Source organism: Odontesthes bonariensis, chromosome 5 (genome assembly GCF_027942865.1).
Source record: "Odontesthes bonariensis isolate fOdoBon6 chromosome 5, fOdoBon6.hap1, whole genome shotgun sequence".
NCBI classification, from domain to species: domain Eukaryota; kingdom Metazoa; phylum Chordata; class Actinopteri; order Atheriniformes; family Atherinopsidae; genus Odontesthes; species Odontesthes bonariensis.
In genome coordinates, this window is record NC_134510.1 from 19845250 (window position 1) to 19861167 (window position 15918).

Here is a 15918-nt window from a genome sequence, read left to right on the forward strand (position 1 = left end):
TCTGAGGTTTCTCTTTTCCTCTTTCCAAACAATTGCCCCCTTACGACCCCCCACTTCCCCCATGCAAATACAACAACGAGAAAAAAAAAAAAACATTGAACCACATATAGTTTGCCCTTGTTTGCAGCTGCTATCAGTCATTGGCAGGCCGAGGCAGGAGAGACTTCATCGGTCTGATCTATAAACAAAGCTGTTCGTCCTGTGGGACAAACGCTGGCCCACATTCGAGCCTGAAAATCTGTATTCCTCAACAGCAGTTTGGGAGGATGTGTCTGTGAAAACATTTTGCCTTCCGTCCACATTTTTATTCCACCAAAGAAAAAATTGATACTTCATTGCGTTTCTCTGCAATGAAGTATCACATAACAGGCCTGCGGTGTCACTGGGGATCTTTCCAGCTGTGGTGGTGATATTACTAATCATCATTTTCATATCTGAGCGGATCGATGTATGTGCTTAGCCTATTAGATTCAACTCAGTTTTAACAGTAGACTCATTATGATTGTTGTGTGTGTGTGTGTGTGTGCGTATTTCCTCATTAGACTTTCCAACCCTTTTCTTTTAGGCCCTCAGCTCCTCAGTTAGCTCAGTCTAATGCACTTCAAGCTGATGCACTGGGTTAATCTTGTGCACGCAGCATGGGGGGGGGGGGGGGGGAATCTGTTGGTTCTATGTGCTTCAATAATTTGGGCTGGTCCAAACCTGATTTAAGAAAAAAAAAAAAAAAAAAAAAAACACGATGATGACTGGAAACGGCAGTTATTTTGTTGGGAATCTCCTACATACTGCTTTCAAACAACAGAGAGAAAATGGAAGAAAAATGTGAGAAAATGTTCTTAAAACCAAAATATCAACCAATTTTCTAATTTCTTTTTTTTTTTTTCTTTCACGACATGCAGCAGAATTATAAATAATGCACCACGGACCATTGCTGTGGGACAAATACTAAGCAGCTTTAAAACAGCGTTAGAAATGGCATGTTTCTCCACCTTTTAGACCTTTCTTCGCTTGAAAGCGAAGGCATTTTCACCCGCACTTAAACGTGAAATCTGACACGTTGTTACACGCCAAAACGCAGGTGTCACCCTTATACATTACAGACATATGTTTCATCGGAAATATGTTATAAGCCACTGCTGAACTCTGTACCTGCCAAAATGGCTGCCCGGGCCACGCCTTTACGTTACCTGTTTCAACACTCCCTTGCTCCTGACTCACATTAGGAAATGGAGGAGTCGCGTCTTGGCGGATTCGTGCTGCGCTTCAAGTAAAAAGGCGAAGTAAATGTGGCGCAAGGAGCTCACATCTCTGGACTAGAAGCTATGAAACGTCCGCTGAATTCCTTCCATTTCCCTCAGGATCAGATTTGCAGAGCTACAGCATGACCTCCTACATATCGGGAGCAGTTTCTCTACAGATTTTACTCCTTATTGCCGTCATCTCCCACGTATCAGGTGAGTTCGGATTATTAACCAGGTGTGCGGATGCGCTGTGAAAGACTGGCTCTGCCGTTTGAATTATCGACTCTTGATTGTTTTATCAAAATTAAAACAATAGCAGGAGGAGACGTGGAGGTCTCATAAATTTAGAAAAAGAAAAAAAAAGACTGTTGGGCTGCTTATATCCGAGCTCATCCTGTCTGCTATAAGTTGTTTGGACCAAATGCCTTTGATTATTGTGTTTGAGTTCATTAAAGCATAACACAGCATCTGACGGGACAGTTTGTTGTTGTTGTTGTTGTTGTTGTTGTGTATGGCTGACCTGCTTCCTGTTGTTGGTTTATCAAATCCGGCCTTCCAAAAGATTAGTGTGTCATGTGTCAGATGATAAGTTACGTCTTCTAAGATATATGTGTGTATAGAAAATGAAAAAAGTGGAGGTTTAATCAGGATATGTGCTGATACATGGTTCTATGACTGTGTGCTCAGTACAGGCCTGCTTAGTCATAGGAATGTGTCAGAGATCACCTAAACACAGTGGTTACTAACAACGTGTCTTCGTAATGTGTTTTAGTCTCACTTGAGAAGTCTCAATAATGTTTCCCGCCCTCTGTATCGATTCCAGGGGTTCTGAAGTTGACGGTTACTCCTGAGCGTGGCACCACCCTCATCATCAGCAGCACACAGGCCAAAGACTGCCAAGTGTGCACCGGTTCAGGACGCTCACGGCAATGTGCCGCCTCTCTGTCGTTAAAAGACAACAAGCGTGTCCCGCTGGAGTTTGAATGCTCCAAACCTCAAGATGCATTCAGGGTGGAAATTGTGCTAAATATAGGTAAGATGTCAGTGAACGTCTCGCTGAACTGACACAGTGATTAGCAAATCTCATAAGCCAGTATCTTATTGACAGTAGAACATAAAAAATGTATCAGCTAATAAAATAGTTGAGATGCAGCCAGAATCATATATCAGACAAGAGAGGGGGCAACATTCCTTTTCCAGAAGGTCTGGCAAATGGGCTCATCAGTTCCCAGATTTTACAGACTGTTGTTGAAATAAAATGGGATGCTACACAGTGGCAAACATGGACCTATCCCAACGTTTATGAGACAAATTCAAAGCTGAAATATTAAGATATTGGTTTATAAGACCGACTTTATTTGTTGACATGACTGAATATTTCTCTCTTCTCAGAATGCACCACAAAGTCGTGCAGTGGCCACATCATCCAGGCTGACGCCGGTTCCCAGCCTTTGCAGGATTTCCCCCGCAGGTTCACCTGGAATATAAAAGCCGCTGCTTCGAAAGCGTTCAAGTTAGACTTCACTGAGACGGGGCTGAGACAGATCAAATCGTCTGAAAGATGTCCAGACAAACACACTTACAGTCTCCGGGCCTCCCAGACTACGGGGAACATTGTTGTCGGGAAATACTGCAGAGGGGGTACTATCCGTAGTGCTCAAATCCTGAATCAGGGCGGCCTTTCTTTGGACGTCCCGGCTGGCCAGAAGTTGCAACATGGCCAGTTTGATGTGTCTGTGGGGGAGGACATCAAGTGTAAGTTAGTTTTATTGTTCCTCTCGAAATGAGTCTTTTGACTCTTGTTTAATTTATCCTTTCCTTTCCTAGCTCTTGCCAGAATTTCACTGACATTACCAGGAGGTAACCCCTCATCCTCAGAGCTGCTCTCACCAAACTACCCAGACAGTTTTCCTGATGACGACGTGATGGAGTGGTACTTTCAGGTCCCGGACAAATTTAAGGCAGACGTCCGGTTTCTGAACGTCACACAGCCGCAGTGTTTGAAGAAGGAGACAGCAGTGGAGTACCACAGCAAAGAGAGAGGAGCGTTGGTTCAGAGTCTGGACAATCCCCAACCAAAGCAGGTTCAGGGGAGCTTTTTACTAACACTGAGGAACTGTGAGATGGACAGAAGACGTGCTCATTCTCCAGGACTCTCCTTGAACTTCGAGGTGTCCGCCTCAAGAACAAGCTCACCAGGTTTGTACATCACCCGCGCCTGGTCACACATTTAGTCTTGCAACTCTTGCCGTAGACCCAATCCTTTAAAGAGGCAGTCGGTTAGTCCAAGAAGCAGAAAATCATTGTAAGCCACAAACAGGAGTTTAAAGATGGTTCATGAGAAACTTCTGTAAACTTCTGTACTGAAGATGGCACAAAGCTTCTCATTTATCAGCTCTATTTAAGCACCTTTTAGCAGTTTGTTTTTCTTTTGCTTTTTTGTTCATTTTCTCTGTGACATGCAAAAACTTCAGTCTAGAAGATATTTTCATTTTTAAGACAGTGTTTTAAAACTAAAATGTTGTCTGTCTTTAACAAGCTCTTTAGTCTGTAATTTGTTATACGTGTCGAATTTGACCTTTGGACATCAAAGCTGTTTTCTTTTTCCACTGGAAAAAGCTTCATGTGGTAAAGGTGTGACGTACCAGGCAAGGACACCTAATGACTGATAAGACTTAGTCATGGATCAAACATGGGCGACTGTTTCTGCCACTTCCGATGGAAATGCAATCATGCAGACTGAATTGACGTGAACACTTTTCAAACGTTTCTGTTTTGTGGCGTCTGAAAATGCCACAGTAGTGTTAATGCTAGTTTAAACCATAGCAAATGTTATGCATCTGAGAGTTGTGCGAATGCTCTGAAAAAGATGGACGCGGTTGACTTGGGAACAAAGTGGAGAGCTGGTGGAAACCAAAGCGGAGCCCAAAAAAGAGAGAGTGAAGAGCAACTCTAAGGGTATGAGGAACAGTTTAGTCTGTTAGAAAGTAAAGCTACAAAAGTTTTCTGCTGTTCACCAAGAAAAATGAATGTTATCACATGTTCCAGCAGGCATGTGTGTAAATAATTGCCCCCCCCCCACACACACACACACACACACCCACACACACACATTTTCTTAACAGTTACAACCAGGTTGCAGTTTCATCACTCAGGGGTGTGACAGAATGTTCCTCGTCTTTTCGCAGTATACATGAGTATGAGTGACGTGGGGAGTGGGCCTGAAGAGCTCAGGGGAGCTCTCATCTCAGTAAAGACAGCATTGGCACATTACCAGGAAGCACTTCCTGCAGTAATCGAGGAATGCCCTCACATTTGCCTTAGTGTGTGTGTGTGTGTGTGTGTGTGTACGCCTGTAAGATAAACAGAGACACAGAATAAAGAGCTCTTATCTTATTGGACTGTTTTCTCCTCAGTGTTGTGTAATGTGGATCTCAGCAAGACAGAGGGCCTTTCACTGCACGTCGATAATGTGAGACCGGACTCCGACTGCGAGATGAAAATGAACTCGGAGACGATGGAGCACGTCACAGTCGTGTCAAAGGGCGAGCTGTCTTTTCAGGACTGCTTTCCTGGTGATGTACAGGTCACAGCCACGATGGTTATAGGTAAATGCTGATTTGAGGGTTTACCTGGGAGGCCATAGATCTGGAAAAATGAGGCTTTGACGGTCATTATAATTCTCATTTAAATTTTAAAAGAGCTAGTGATTAAGATAGAAATGCTTAAGATGGAAATTAGACTCTTTATGGTTTGTGTTGACGTTTGACCTCTCAGCCAAAAAAAAAAAACTGAATAAAAATAACTTCCGAGAGCTTAAATACTGGTAACTACCCACCAGTGAGCTACAATTCAGGAAGCCTCGCAGATTACAGATGAGACGTCCTCAAGAACGCAAGAGAAAGTGCTCAGCTGCTTTCTGCTTAAGCTACTCGGTCTGTAGAGTTCCACTGACGCAGAATCTGTAATCGTTGCACATTTGAATCTTAATGTAGCTGGATTCATTGTACTTGTTTGAAGAAAAACAAAATGGGTCTCATCCTTGCATCCCTCTTGATCCACATCAGAGTGCAGTCATCTGAAAGACTGTCCAAAGACTCCAGTGGAACTGTTGGTGCCTCTGCTGCCGCCCTGTCTCCCCGCCCCTCTGAGCCGCGTCACCTGGACACTCCGTCCTGCCGAGGATGGGACCGTAAAGCTCGTCTCTCCCACTGGGCCCCTGAAACAAGCCCTCCCTGGACAGCCTTGCAATGACAGCATCCTTATTAAAATGGATGAGGAACATGGCCCTACCATTGGACTCTTTTGCCCTAAGGGAGCCATACAAAACGTCCTCGTCCACAACAACATGTCTGTCACATGGCGGTCCAGCATGGGGCGAGAAGCACTGAGAACGTATTTCAAGCACGTGTTGACGGCAACTTTTGAAACGGAGATACGAGGTAAGAAGCAGATTCTACTGGATGATGACATAAATGAATAAATTATTGTTCTATTGTAATGGACTAATGCTATTTCTATTCTTGGCTTTTAGAAAGATATATATTCACAGTATCTCCATCGAGAGACACCCCTGTCCTTGTGGCCACCCCGGGTTGGCCGGTTGGCATGAAGTCGCTCTCCACCGTCTCCTGGATGGTCTCAGTTCCCCCGAAGATGGAAGCACACCTGATGTTCGCCAACCTCAGCCAGCCCAAGTGCAACAACGGCCACACCAACATCAGGGTGCAGAGAGTCGGCAGCCCTGAGGAAGACTACAGCCGCCGGGAAGATGAGGAGGCAGAGAGTGAGCTCACCGTCTCCGAGAGCTTCTACCTCAACATGTCCAACTGTGTGCCTGAAAAGGGAGACTTCGGTGTGATCATTAAGATCACCCTGCAGGAGAGGACGAGTAAGAAGGCATTTGGCTGTATTATTACTAGTTTCACATTATCTTTCAGATCAAACTTGTAAACATCAAAAATGGGATTTGTGGATTTCTCTCATTCAGACGTTCTCCTGATGATCATCCTGAGTGTGGTGGCTGCTCTGCTGGTTATCTTTGCCATAGTGCTGGTCGTGGTCTGCATGGTGATTAGGTGAGTTACACTGCTGCTTTTTTGTAAGTGCATACATGGACCACTGTGTGGTCTAAAGCCTATGTTTGAAGCGGCTGTTAACTTAAAGGGATAGCTCGCCTCTTTTGACATGAAGCTGTATGACATCCCATATTAGCAATATCATTTATGACCATTGACTTACCCTCCGCTGCGTCCTGTGAGCCAGTGTTAATTTCGTCAACCAGGACGATGACGAAAATATTTCGTCAACGCCCCTTTTTCCCGTGACGATGACGCACAAAATTGCTTCCAGAAAATAAAAATATGACGAGAATAAAAAATTATTTTCGTTAACGAGACTAAGACGAGACTAAATTTACAAGCCATGGACGAGTGGACATTAAAAAATGTAATTGTTTATAATTAATTTGTAATTGTTAATATAAGTGTTTCTTGAACTTCATAGAAGATTACGCGCTGTTGCCCTGTTTGTCCCTGCACGGCGCCTGTCCCACAGAACATTAGTTGGCTAACTAGCTCTTACAGCGTCACGCTGAGGGTGTTATTTCTCGCCCATATCAAAACAATTGGAGAGAGATGCTTTTACGCACAGAAGCTTTTGGAAACATTGGTCATGACTGATCATTATATTGAATTGGTTATTTTCCGACAAGCGTGGTGAACGTCAGACCTCACAATCGCTTGGCGCCATTTCTCTCTACCTTCGTATTACTACGGGATGTGTAAACTGTGCAGAGCGAAGTGCAGACCGAGCAGTAAACACCGTAACAGGTGTGGCTATCGTCAGGTGGCAGCACGCATTGATATGAAGGGAGGCAAAAATATCGCCAAGCGATTGTGAGGTCTGACTTTTTCTGGCTAACAATTTTGTGATGCAAATGTATTACTCTTTTGAACGCATATTGTTCTGAGAAGCAAGACGTTTTATTTTTGTGGCCTCAGCCAACTAGCCGGACTACCTTCGTCAACGCCAAAACTCGGCTGGAACTCTGCTCACAGTACGCAGCAGGGGGTAAGTCAATGGTCATAAATGATATTGCTAATATGGGATGTCATACAGCTTCATGTCAAAAGAGGCGAACTATCCCTTTAAATCAAGTAAGAAATGTTGCAAGGCGCCTGGACTCGAGTGAGAGGATCATTTTGATTAATGTGCTCGTGCTACACAAGTGATCTCATCTCACTGATCGTTATCAAGCAGGTACAACTGTCAAGCAAACAAGTCTCTCTCTTGTCAATAAGTGTGTGACTCAGTTTGTTTTGCTCAACTTGTTGTAGAAGAGAACTGGCGGTTTCTCTCCACAGCTCCTCCCTCTCTGTCATGATGTCGCTTACTGGAAATATTGCGGGCGGGGATCTTCTCCCACTAATGAGGAACCACATTGTTTTGCTCGGGTTTCCTGAACGGACCGGGGAAAAAAAATCAAACCGTGCTATGTTTGTTCTCTTCCTTTCCCGAGTTCTGCCCTGTCGCGTCCTCTGACCCCGTCTCTTGTGCTCTTAGAGACTTTAGCTTCACACTCACCAACTCCTCCGCTGGCAAACGTTCTAGATTATCAGGCAAGCTAGAAATCGGGTTGGAGACTGGGACGTATCTGTGGGCATCTCAAATCACGCCTTTTGAAGTGTTCTCATAGAGCAATTGATGATTGCCGATCAAGCTCATATTTGTCTCAGATCTGCGACGTGATAATCAGGCATAAAATTTCCTAGTGGGAATGTAGCATTGATTAAATGTCTGTGATAAGTTTGGTCAAAACACCACAGAGACACAATGCAACACTGTCAGTCCATCCCTCTTTTGTTTTGTTTACGTTTTTATGGGCTAAAACGATGAAATATTACAAATAACGGCAACTTTGAACCAAAAATCAAACAAAATACCAACAAGAAGTCCGATTTCTGGGTCGATCAGCAGGTGCAGTTTAAAGCAAATAGCTGACCATCCTCGGCACTTTCATAATGGATCGTGAAAGCAGCATGATTTGAGGTTGCAATCACTTAAGACACCCAAATAGATGCTTTCAGCCACCAAAAAGGGGAGCCTTTTTCACATTATGTCCTCTTTATAGCACTGGTTCTATCAGAGCTGGGCTGTACTTTTCCATTGAAAGAGAAGAAAACATTAACACCAAAGGCTTTTCTTTACTGTCAAGTAGATTTTTCAAAAGCTTCCACAGAGGAAAAAAATCAGGGCAACAAGCCACAAAACAACCGCAAACAGACAAAAATAGACAAAGATAAGGATTTAGATAAAATCAAACTAAAAAGCGCCTCAATCTGATTCAGAACCACTACTAAGAGACCGAAAGGGATTTAAAGACCTTTAGTTGACCATAAAGAACTACCAATAAAATGAGACAGAAAAAGAGATGCAAACGAGCAAAAGGAAATGTAGAAAAGTAGAAAAGTCTAGAAAAGTCTAGAAACGAACAGAAATTAACATAAAAACCCCACAGTGGGTCAAAATGACCACAGACTCCAGCAAAAGTCACATAGAGACTCCATATCATTTGTTGTCTTGACTCTGTAAAAGGATGCTGGTTGGTTCGTATTTCATGTAGAAGTAATATTGTATGCAACCTTAAAACTCCCTTCTTTTCATCTTCTCTGCCAAACAGGAAGAAGAAGAAGCAGCTCAGTCATGAAGTGTCCATCTACAATCCAGCTGGCACCAACTTCCTGCCCGGACAAAACGGATTCCCAAAAACCCGCGAAGACAACGAGTCTCATGTGTACGACACCATTGAGGACACGCTGGTCTACACTCACCTGCTGAAAAAAGGGGCAGAGATTGGCATCAACGGAGAGTTGGACACATACCAGTCCTTCGCAGGGCACACCGACTCACAAAAGCCTCTGGCCTCTAAAGACAGCAGCGTTAATGACAAGGAGGCTCATCAGCCGTATCGGTTCTCCTCTCAGGGTCCTCCACTTCCCAACAGGCCTCTGAGCCACAACCAGCCCATGGTGAGCAACGAGATTTACCAAACGGAGAACCAAAGCGAGGAGGAGAGCTTTCCGAAGCTGGGCCCGCGGCTCGAGCCAGAGGGAGGGAACTGAACAGATGATTGGATTCAGCTTTTTTTGATTTTCCTCTTGACGCACTTAAACTTTTGTGATTTTCATTCCCTGGCATCTGTGTGATTGCTTGCTGTTCTGCCTCGCAAGGAACCTTTTTCTTTCTTTCTCTCTCTCTCTCTCTCTCTCTCTCTCTCTCTCTCTCTCTCTCTCTCTCTCTCTCTTTCTTTCTTTTGAGTGGAGCTTTTGTAAGGAAACCAAATAGGCACACAAAATAGCCGCGTTGTAACCCGCCTGCGATTGTTACTGAGCTGTATCCTGGATGAAGGCGCTTTTTTCTTTAAAGAGAGCTTCAGTTTTGGCAACAAACAAAAACTATTTCTTCAGAACCTTTTATTCTTCAGAACATGATGGTCTGGTGCTGCGGTGGATTGTAACAGCAAAATGTTTTTTTGTCAGCCGTCTCTCTTTTGTTTGCCACTGCTTTTGCTCCGGCCGCCCTCCAGACACACCATGAATTTGCCAGGTCATCGCACTCCTGCTAGTTCTATTTAGTTTCTTCAAATTGTTTTCTGGCATATTTTGTTACAAGAGAAAAGTAGAAACAGAATCTGCCACTAGGTGAGGGAGCTGCTTCTCTTTTCAAGCACATGCTTTTGTGTTTTCCCTCTACGTCTATTGATCAATGAGACTCCTTTGTCAGAAGCTATATTAGGATATTTGTTATGAGAGTGAAAGTGCTTCTCCTGCGTGACGACGAAAAGGAACAGAGATCCATGGATGCACTCAACTGCTCTCTGTGAGCAAAGTTACATCTAACGATAAATGTAGTTATCTTTGTTAGAAAGGAGACTGAAGGCTATAATTTCAAGCAAATGTGGGAAGTGTTCATCCCCTTTTAATGTGTTGTGGAGAGCCAAGTCCCTGATTCTATGTGGAGCCCAAACAAGATGTAAATCCAAGTCTCTCCCACGTTGCAGTCAGCTTCTTGTTTTTAACTTTGCACTGTAAAATGCTTCTGAGATGAACACTTGGCGAAAGAGAAATGACTCATACTGGGTGTCATGATGACATCAGGCTGACCGAGATGACTCCAGGAAATTATTCGGCCTTGTTTGATTAGTAATGGCTCACAGGGATTTGCAAATCTTGTATTTTATGTAGCTTTTTCATAGTTCATTGAAAGAGTAGCAGAGGGTGGCAAAGTTCCTACATACTCAAAACCAAGGACACAAAGAGTCCTTTGGATCGTTGTAACTCTTTGAATGTTCGGGCTGTGAAGCATGTCCATAAAAGCTCACAGTTAATCTCCATGGAGACGTTCAGACTTGTTTATTTGACGTGTGATTAAAAATGTGCCAACGCAGAGTCTGAATATTCCTGATGAAATTGTGTATGTGGGTTGAGAAGACAATAAGTGACTGTGCTTACTGAGTGGGGAGTGTCCCACACCGATGTTTCCAGGGAGGAAACTAAAAGTAAAGCCTTTGAAAATGTCAAATAATAAAACTGCAACTTTGTACAGTATTTGCTACGCTCTACTTTCACTGCACCGTTTGGTCTTGATTTACATTTCAGCTCTACTAAATACGTACGTCATATTCTAATCATAGTGGGCAATGGCCTCGGGTCCCTGAGGGCCAAAGTAAATTGTTTGTATTGATAGCTTTATTGTAAAAAATAAAAAATGATAAAAAGGATTTCTGCTCTTATGGTCCACATATGACAAAGAAACTGGCACAAAATGAGCCCAACAGGACATTTTCTCCACATCAGTTGAGTCATAAATGAAGAAAAAAACATTTTCTTGTTTCTGCAAAGCTTTAGGAAAAAACCGAGTGAGTCCATCTACTTTGGAAACATGAAACATTTCATCCAGTGGGTGAGTCTTATAATGAAATAAACTTTTCAACTCCGTCAGCCCCATAAAAAAACAGACGGCAAACATAAACCAAGATTTACTTTCAGCTGGAACAGTTCTTATATAATCATTTATTTCCCGCTGCAGATGATTCCCATTATATTTGAGCAAAAGGAAAATGAGAGAGATGCATATGAGACACGTGTTTATTAACAGCACATATTGAAATAAAAGCAGCGCAACGTTATGCAGAAGATGATATGTAGAATGCTGAGAAATATGCAAAATATTGGTTAATTGAAATATAAAAGATCATGTTCCAGTGAGATTGAGGAGAGATGCTGCACATTGTTTTATAAGTACCTGATTACAGGCGTTTAAAGGCTCATATCTGCGCAGTAAAGATTTAACAAGCAACAGCACAGCTCTCAGACGATGCTGAACTCGCACACCGAGGCCTTTTCGGCTCTGCAGCTCTCATCAAACCACTTCCCGTTGGCTGTGGTGGAGAGGATGGCGCAGTTCTGGCTGTGGCCCCCATCCGGCTGCAGGGTAATCTCTGTCTCCCAGTTCTTGAAGCGCACGCTGGAGCCCGACTGGTCCACCCAGTGGCTGTCGGTCACCATGTCGTTGATGCCCAGCCAGATGTGCTCCTCTGGTCCGATGCTCTGGCGCACGTAGTTGTAGAGCTGGTCGTTCTCATTTCCTGTCAGAGGGGTGCTCAGGCTGCCTCCTTTGGCGATGCAATCATCGCTGGCTGCGTGGAAGCTTTTCTTCACTGGATCAGCCAGGAAACACTTTCCAAGGATCTTAGTGCCTTTCAGACAAACTGAGGGGGCAAAATGAACAGCGAGTGGTTTAGTTGTCTGCTTTTGCACCATCACTTCATCTCTGGAGACCTGTTGATTAAAACGTGACATACAGCCTGCGACCCAACACATACAAGTGCGGTGCAGCCATGGAACGGCATTTCCAAAATTGTTTGATATTTATGAAACAACAGCTGGAAGCAAACCTGTCTGTAAAGCCTGCTGCTCTTTCAACAAGTTCAGCTCCTGAACTATGTCATTAATCTGTTTCTGGAGCTCCTCAATAGCTGCAGTTGTTGCAGAATCTGTAACAAAAGAGCAGCATTTGTTCACTTTGCATTACTTTAGATGTATGACAGTTAAGCTTTTATCATATAGGCCTTCAGGATGTTTTCATCTCCATTCTGACCTCAACATCAAGTCTTACCTTTCTTGTTATTTCTTTTATTGGAGGTGGTCTGCTGGAGTGAGCAGCGCAACAGCAGGAGAAGGCCAAATACCATCCAAAACCCTCTAACATCCATGATCCATGGAAAACACTTCAAATGCCTTGTGAAGAAAACGTTCTGCTGCAGCACCACACAAAGCTCCTCTCAGTTCTGAGCGCTGGCCAGACACAGACTGTTGGGTTTTGCATGCTAGGAGAGCAGAGGAAATCTTATCTCAGAGAGAACAAATGTGTTACAGATGTTTAACAGCTGTTTGGGTTTCTTTTGTAATACAAGGGAGGGAAGGGTGGTAAGCAGGCTCTTTTTTTTAAACAGTCCTCAGACAAGCATGAATTTAGTTCCATATGTGTGTAGGTCGCTAACACATCACAGGAGGGCCTTATCTGTCCAGGTGACTGTTATTGTGTGCTGAATCTTTAGTTGTTGCTGTTGATGTTACATGATCGGGGCTTGGAATATCAACATTTTGATATTTTCTCGAACACCTGTATCAGATTGTGTCATTTAACATCAACAACTGCAAAAAAATGACTTTGTTAAAGGGACACTATGTAATAAATTAAGTCATTTATTAGCTCAAATCAACATATTCATTCATAAGTTAGTCCTCATTGGTGTAAAATGATCTCTGTCAAAAATCTCACTTATCCTCCTGAGTGAAGAATAACTTGTCTGTATCTACATAGAGCGGGTAAGCTCTATGGAGGCCGCCATGTCCTTCCGGTCTATGAAAAACGACGAAATGCCGAGAGGGACATAAACAGTGTTGTGTCAGTTCACAGCTTTTCTGAACTAGTTCAAGTTCAGTTCATACATGCTCAAAGTGAACAGTTCACGTTCAAAGTTCACAATTTTAATTCTGAACTAGTTCAAAGTTCAGTTCATTTTACTTTTTTCGTGAGACATTCAAATAAATACTTTTTTTCACACTACGAGCAAGAAATCACTATACGTTCTTGGAAACTGCTCATTGTAGACATTTGCTCATGACACTGCAATTGTGGGTTTCTTACCAGGTGATGAAACTTGCAGCAGTACAGACAAGGTAGACCAGTTCTATACTTAGTGCAATGAAATCTACCAGCATTTAATTAAAAAAGAATATATAATATGAAATGCCGTCGGGGTCTTGGTTTGCAAGAGTGTAAAATTGTTTTAAATGTTCATAAGGAGAATCGGTGTCTGTCTCCGTGCCATCACTTCCACCTGCCTTTTTTTTTAAATTGCAGCGCTTTCTCTCACTCTCTCTCTCTCTCTCGCTCGCTCGCTCCTCCAGCCCTCCGCGCTCTCGGCGTTGCCTGCTACACGCCGTTGTTATGCCTACCCCGCTCTGCTGCAATTCATCACGGGTAAAGTCGTGCGGAAGCCAGTATGTTATTCAACTATTCTCAGCCGGACACTACGTTGCCCGCAATGCATTGCGCACACAATGTCAAAACCATTTCTGTCTGGTGATACATGATTTAAGCGGCACCAGCGAGAATACAGGAGGGAGGAACTTTCTCTCGTTGCGTTTCAAAAGAGAAAACAGATGTCACTCAGTTTTCAATAGAAAACAAATTCCAACGTTCATTTACAGTGATGTCTGCCGTTCATGACACATAATGTGAACTCATTCACGTCCAAGTTCCTTATTAAAAAATGTGTTGCGTTCAGTTCAACGTTCACGAAAAAATGAGCATGTTCAATGAACGCGTTCTTTTGAACTCGTTCACGCACAACACTGGACATAAAGCACTTCGAATCGCGATTTCCCCGCCAGGCCTGCAAGCCGAAATGACGTCATTGTGACGTCATTTCCGCCGAATGGCTTATTACAGCCGCTAATGCTAAATAGATTTTATCTCGTAAATGATCCCACTAATAATGCATTGATTGTTTCCAAACTTCTGCCGTAGTACACATAGGCTCTTAACTCACAAAAAGAGACATTAGAAAGTTTGTAAGTTTACCGGGAGTTTATTTACCGCTGCTAATGCTGCTTAATGCTAACGCTGCTAATGCTAACGCTGCTAATGCTAACGCTGCTAATGCTAACGCTGCGTCGACGTCACTTCCGGTAACTCCCGGAATATGACTCGGAAAATCGCGTCGCCCGACCGCGTCTGGTGTGAACGCACCGTAATTGCATTGTTTTCACACCAAAGGCTATGTCAACTTATGTTATCTGACATCTGTATTTATAGTGTTGTTGTATGTGTGTTATGTAATCCTTTGTACTGTGTGTCTTGATGTCTTTTTGTTTGTATGGACCTTGAGTCTGAAGCTATAGCTTCTTGAATCTTGACAGAAGTTGCAACGCACATTTGAAAACATGAGGCGCTAGAGAGCAAATTCATTCGACTTTGCAAAATAAAATTGCACCACTAGATGGGGGAAGAAATTACATAATGTCCCTTTAAAGTTATGTTATATCTTTTTACCCCAAGTGCTTCACTGAGCTCACTTTCCATCTGAACTGTGGACTTAATCTTTTTGTTTTCCTCTCTGTTTCCTGTTGTGTTTCTGCTGAGGGCGACAGAGCTGGCTTGTTTCAGATTCTCTCCTGAGTCTACATCTGGATCTCCTCAGTGAGCTGGAGGAGGTGCATTAAACACATAACAGAGCCTTACATAATAAAGAAATACTATCAGGAAAAACGTGGACTGTTCAAACCCAATGTCACATTTCACACACCTCTCAACTAAATAATACATTACATCTATCCGATGGAAAACCATTTCCAGAATCCAAAGTATAATGACTGAATTTAAATCACACAGCAGGCGTGACTACGTGATTTTAGCATTCAGTGTGTTTTGTAATCACGCTAGAGTGTTCCTCCTCGATCAAACCTCTGGAGACAGGAAATCTTTAAAACATACCTCTGTATGAGAGCCTTTCCCAATTTTACTGGATTTTCTTTGTAGCAGGCACCGTGTGAGAAGTGCTTCAAAAATAAAGATCAGTATTTTCACCAATCATTATATTATCAGCGAGGATTTGAAACATCCTGAGACACTCGTGGTGCTGGCTGTAAATGCAGCAGCTTTAGCACCTGTGCAGCCCCACAATGAGCATTCACTGTGGTTGCCATGGCTCATGCCAAAAATAGTGAACCTCATGGGAGCTGATGAAGTACAAACATAATTCAATGGTGCCGTTTTCCTGTAAGGACTCTGAAGAGGTCGACATCATGCCGTGTCCTTCATGCTGTCTGAGCTCTGACAGAAACCCACAAATCCACTAAAACCCCACCTGTGTCAAGTCTGAAGCACTTAAAGCATGTTTGTGCAAGAAGCACTCTGTCCATTGTGTCATTGTAGGAGGTCAACCTTCGCAGATCTGATTAGTGGAACTTTGCTTGGTTCTTGAAGTCCTGATTACTGCACTCGGATTTTCAGGTGGTTACCCAGCCTCCTGTGTCATTTCTTTCATCTTTGTGGGGTCTCACACTTCGACTTTTCATTTCCACAGCTGATCTAATGAAATGATGCA

General features: G+C 43.2%; 2 protein-coding genes across 2 annotated transcripts; one reads left to right on the forward strand and one right to left on the reverse strand.

The window, feature by feature from the left end:
* The first annotated feature begins 1023 nt into the window (after window positions 1-1023).
* cdcp1a (CUB domain containing protein 1a) lies at window positions 1024-10849 on the forward strand. The gene is made up of 9 exons (XM_075465169.1): window positions 1024-1454; window positions 2065-2274; window positions 2634-2996; window positions 3069-3440; window positions 4658-4849; window positions 5309-5683; window positions 5776-6132; window positions 6232-6319; window positions 8923-10849. The coding sequence occupies exons 1-9, from the start codon at window positions 1382-1384 to the stop codon at window positions 9362-9364; spliced, it is 2472 nt and encodes an 823-aa protein (XP_075321284.1). The 5' UTR covers window positions 1024-1381; the 3' UTR covers window positions 9365-10849.
* Window positions 10850-11392: 543 nt separating this feature from the next.
* Window positions 11393-15413, reverse strand: clec3ba (C-type lectin domain family 3, member Ba). The gene is made up of 4 exons (XM_075466619.1): window positions 15306-15413; window positions 12420-12630; window positions 12199-12297; window positions 11393-12012 (listed from the first exon to the last, which is right to left on the reverse strand). Exons 2-4 carry the CDS (start codon window positions 12514-12516, stop codon window positions 11612-11614), a joined length of 597 nt encoding a protein of 198 aa, XP_075322734.1. The 5' UTR covers window positions 12517-12630; window positions 15306-15413; the 3' UTR covers window positions 11393-11611.
* Window positions 15414-15918: the final 505 nt, after the last annotated feature.

What these genes read in the sequence shown, in the direction of transcription:
- cdcp1a (XM_075465169.1), top strand. Translation starts at nt 1,382, where the DNA reads ATGACCTCCTACATATCGGGAGCAGTTTCTCTACAGATTTTACTCCTT. An exon ending in CTCAAGAACAAGCTCACCAG is followed by an intron (nt 3,441 to 4,657) that starts GTTTGTACATCA and finishes TTTTCTCCTCAG; the next exon opens with TGTTGTGTAATGTGGATCTC. An exon ending in CACAGCCACGATGGTTATAG is followed by an intron (nt 4,850 to 5,308) that starts GTAAATGCTGAT and finishes GATCCACATCAG; the next exon opens with AGTGCAGTCATCTGAAAGAC.
- clec3ba (XM_075466619.1), bottom strand. Translation starts at nt 12,516, where the DNA reads ATGGATGTTAGAGGGTTTTGGATGGTATTTGGCCTTCTCCTGCTGTTG. An exon ending in TAAAAGAAATAACAAGAAAG is followed by an intron (nt 12,298 to 12,419) that starts GTAAGACTTGAT and finishes CTTTTGTTACAG; the next exon opens with ATTCTGCAACAACTGCAGCT. An exon ending in GCAGCAGGCTTTACAGACAG is followed by an intron (nt 12,013 to 12,198) that starts GTTTGCTTCCAG and finishes TTGCCCCCTCAG; the next exon opens with TTTGTCTGAAAGGCACTAAG.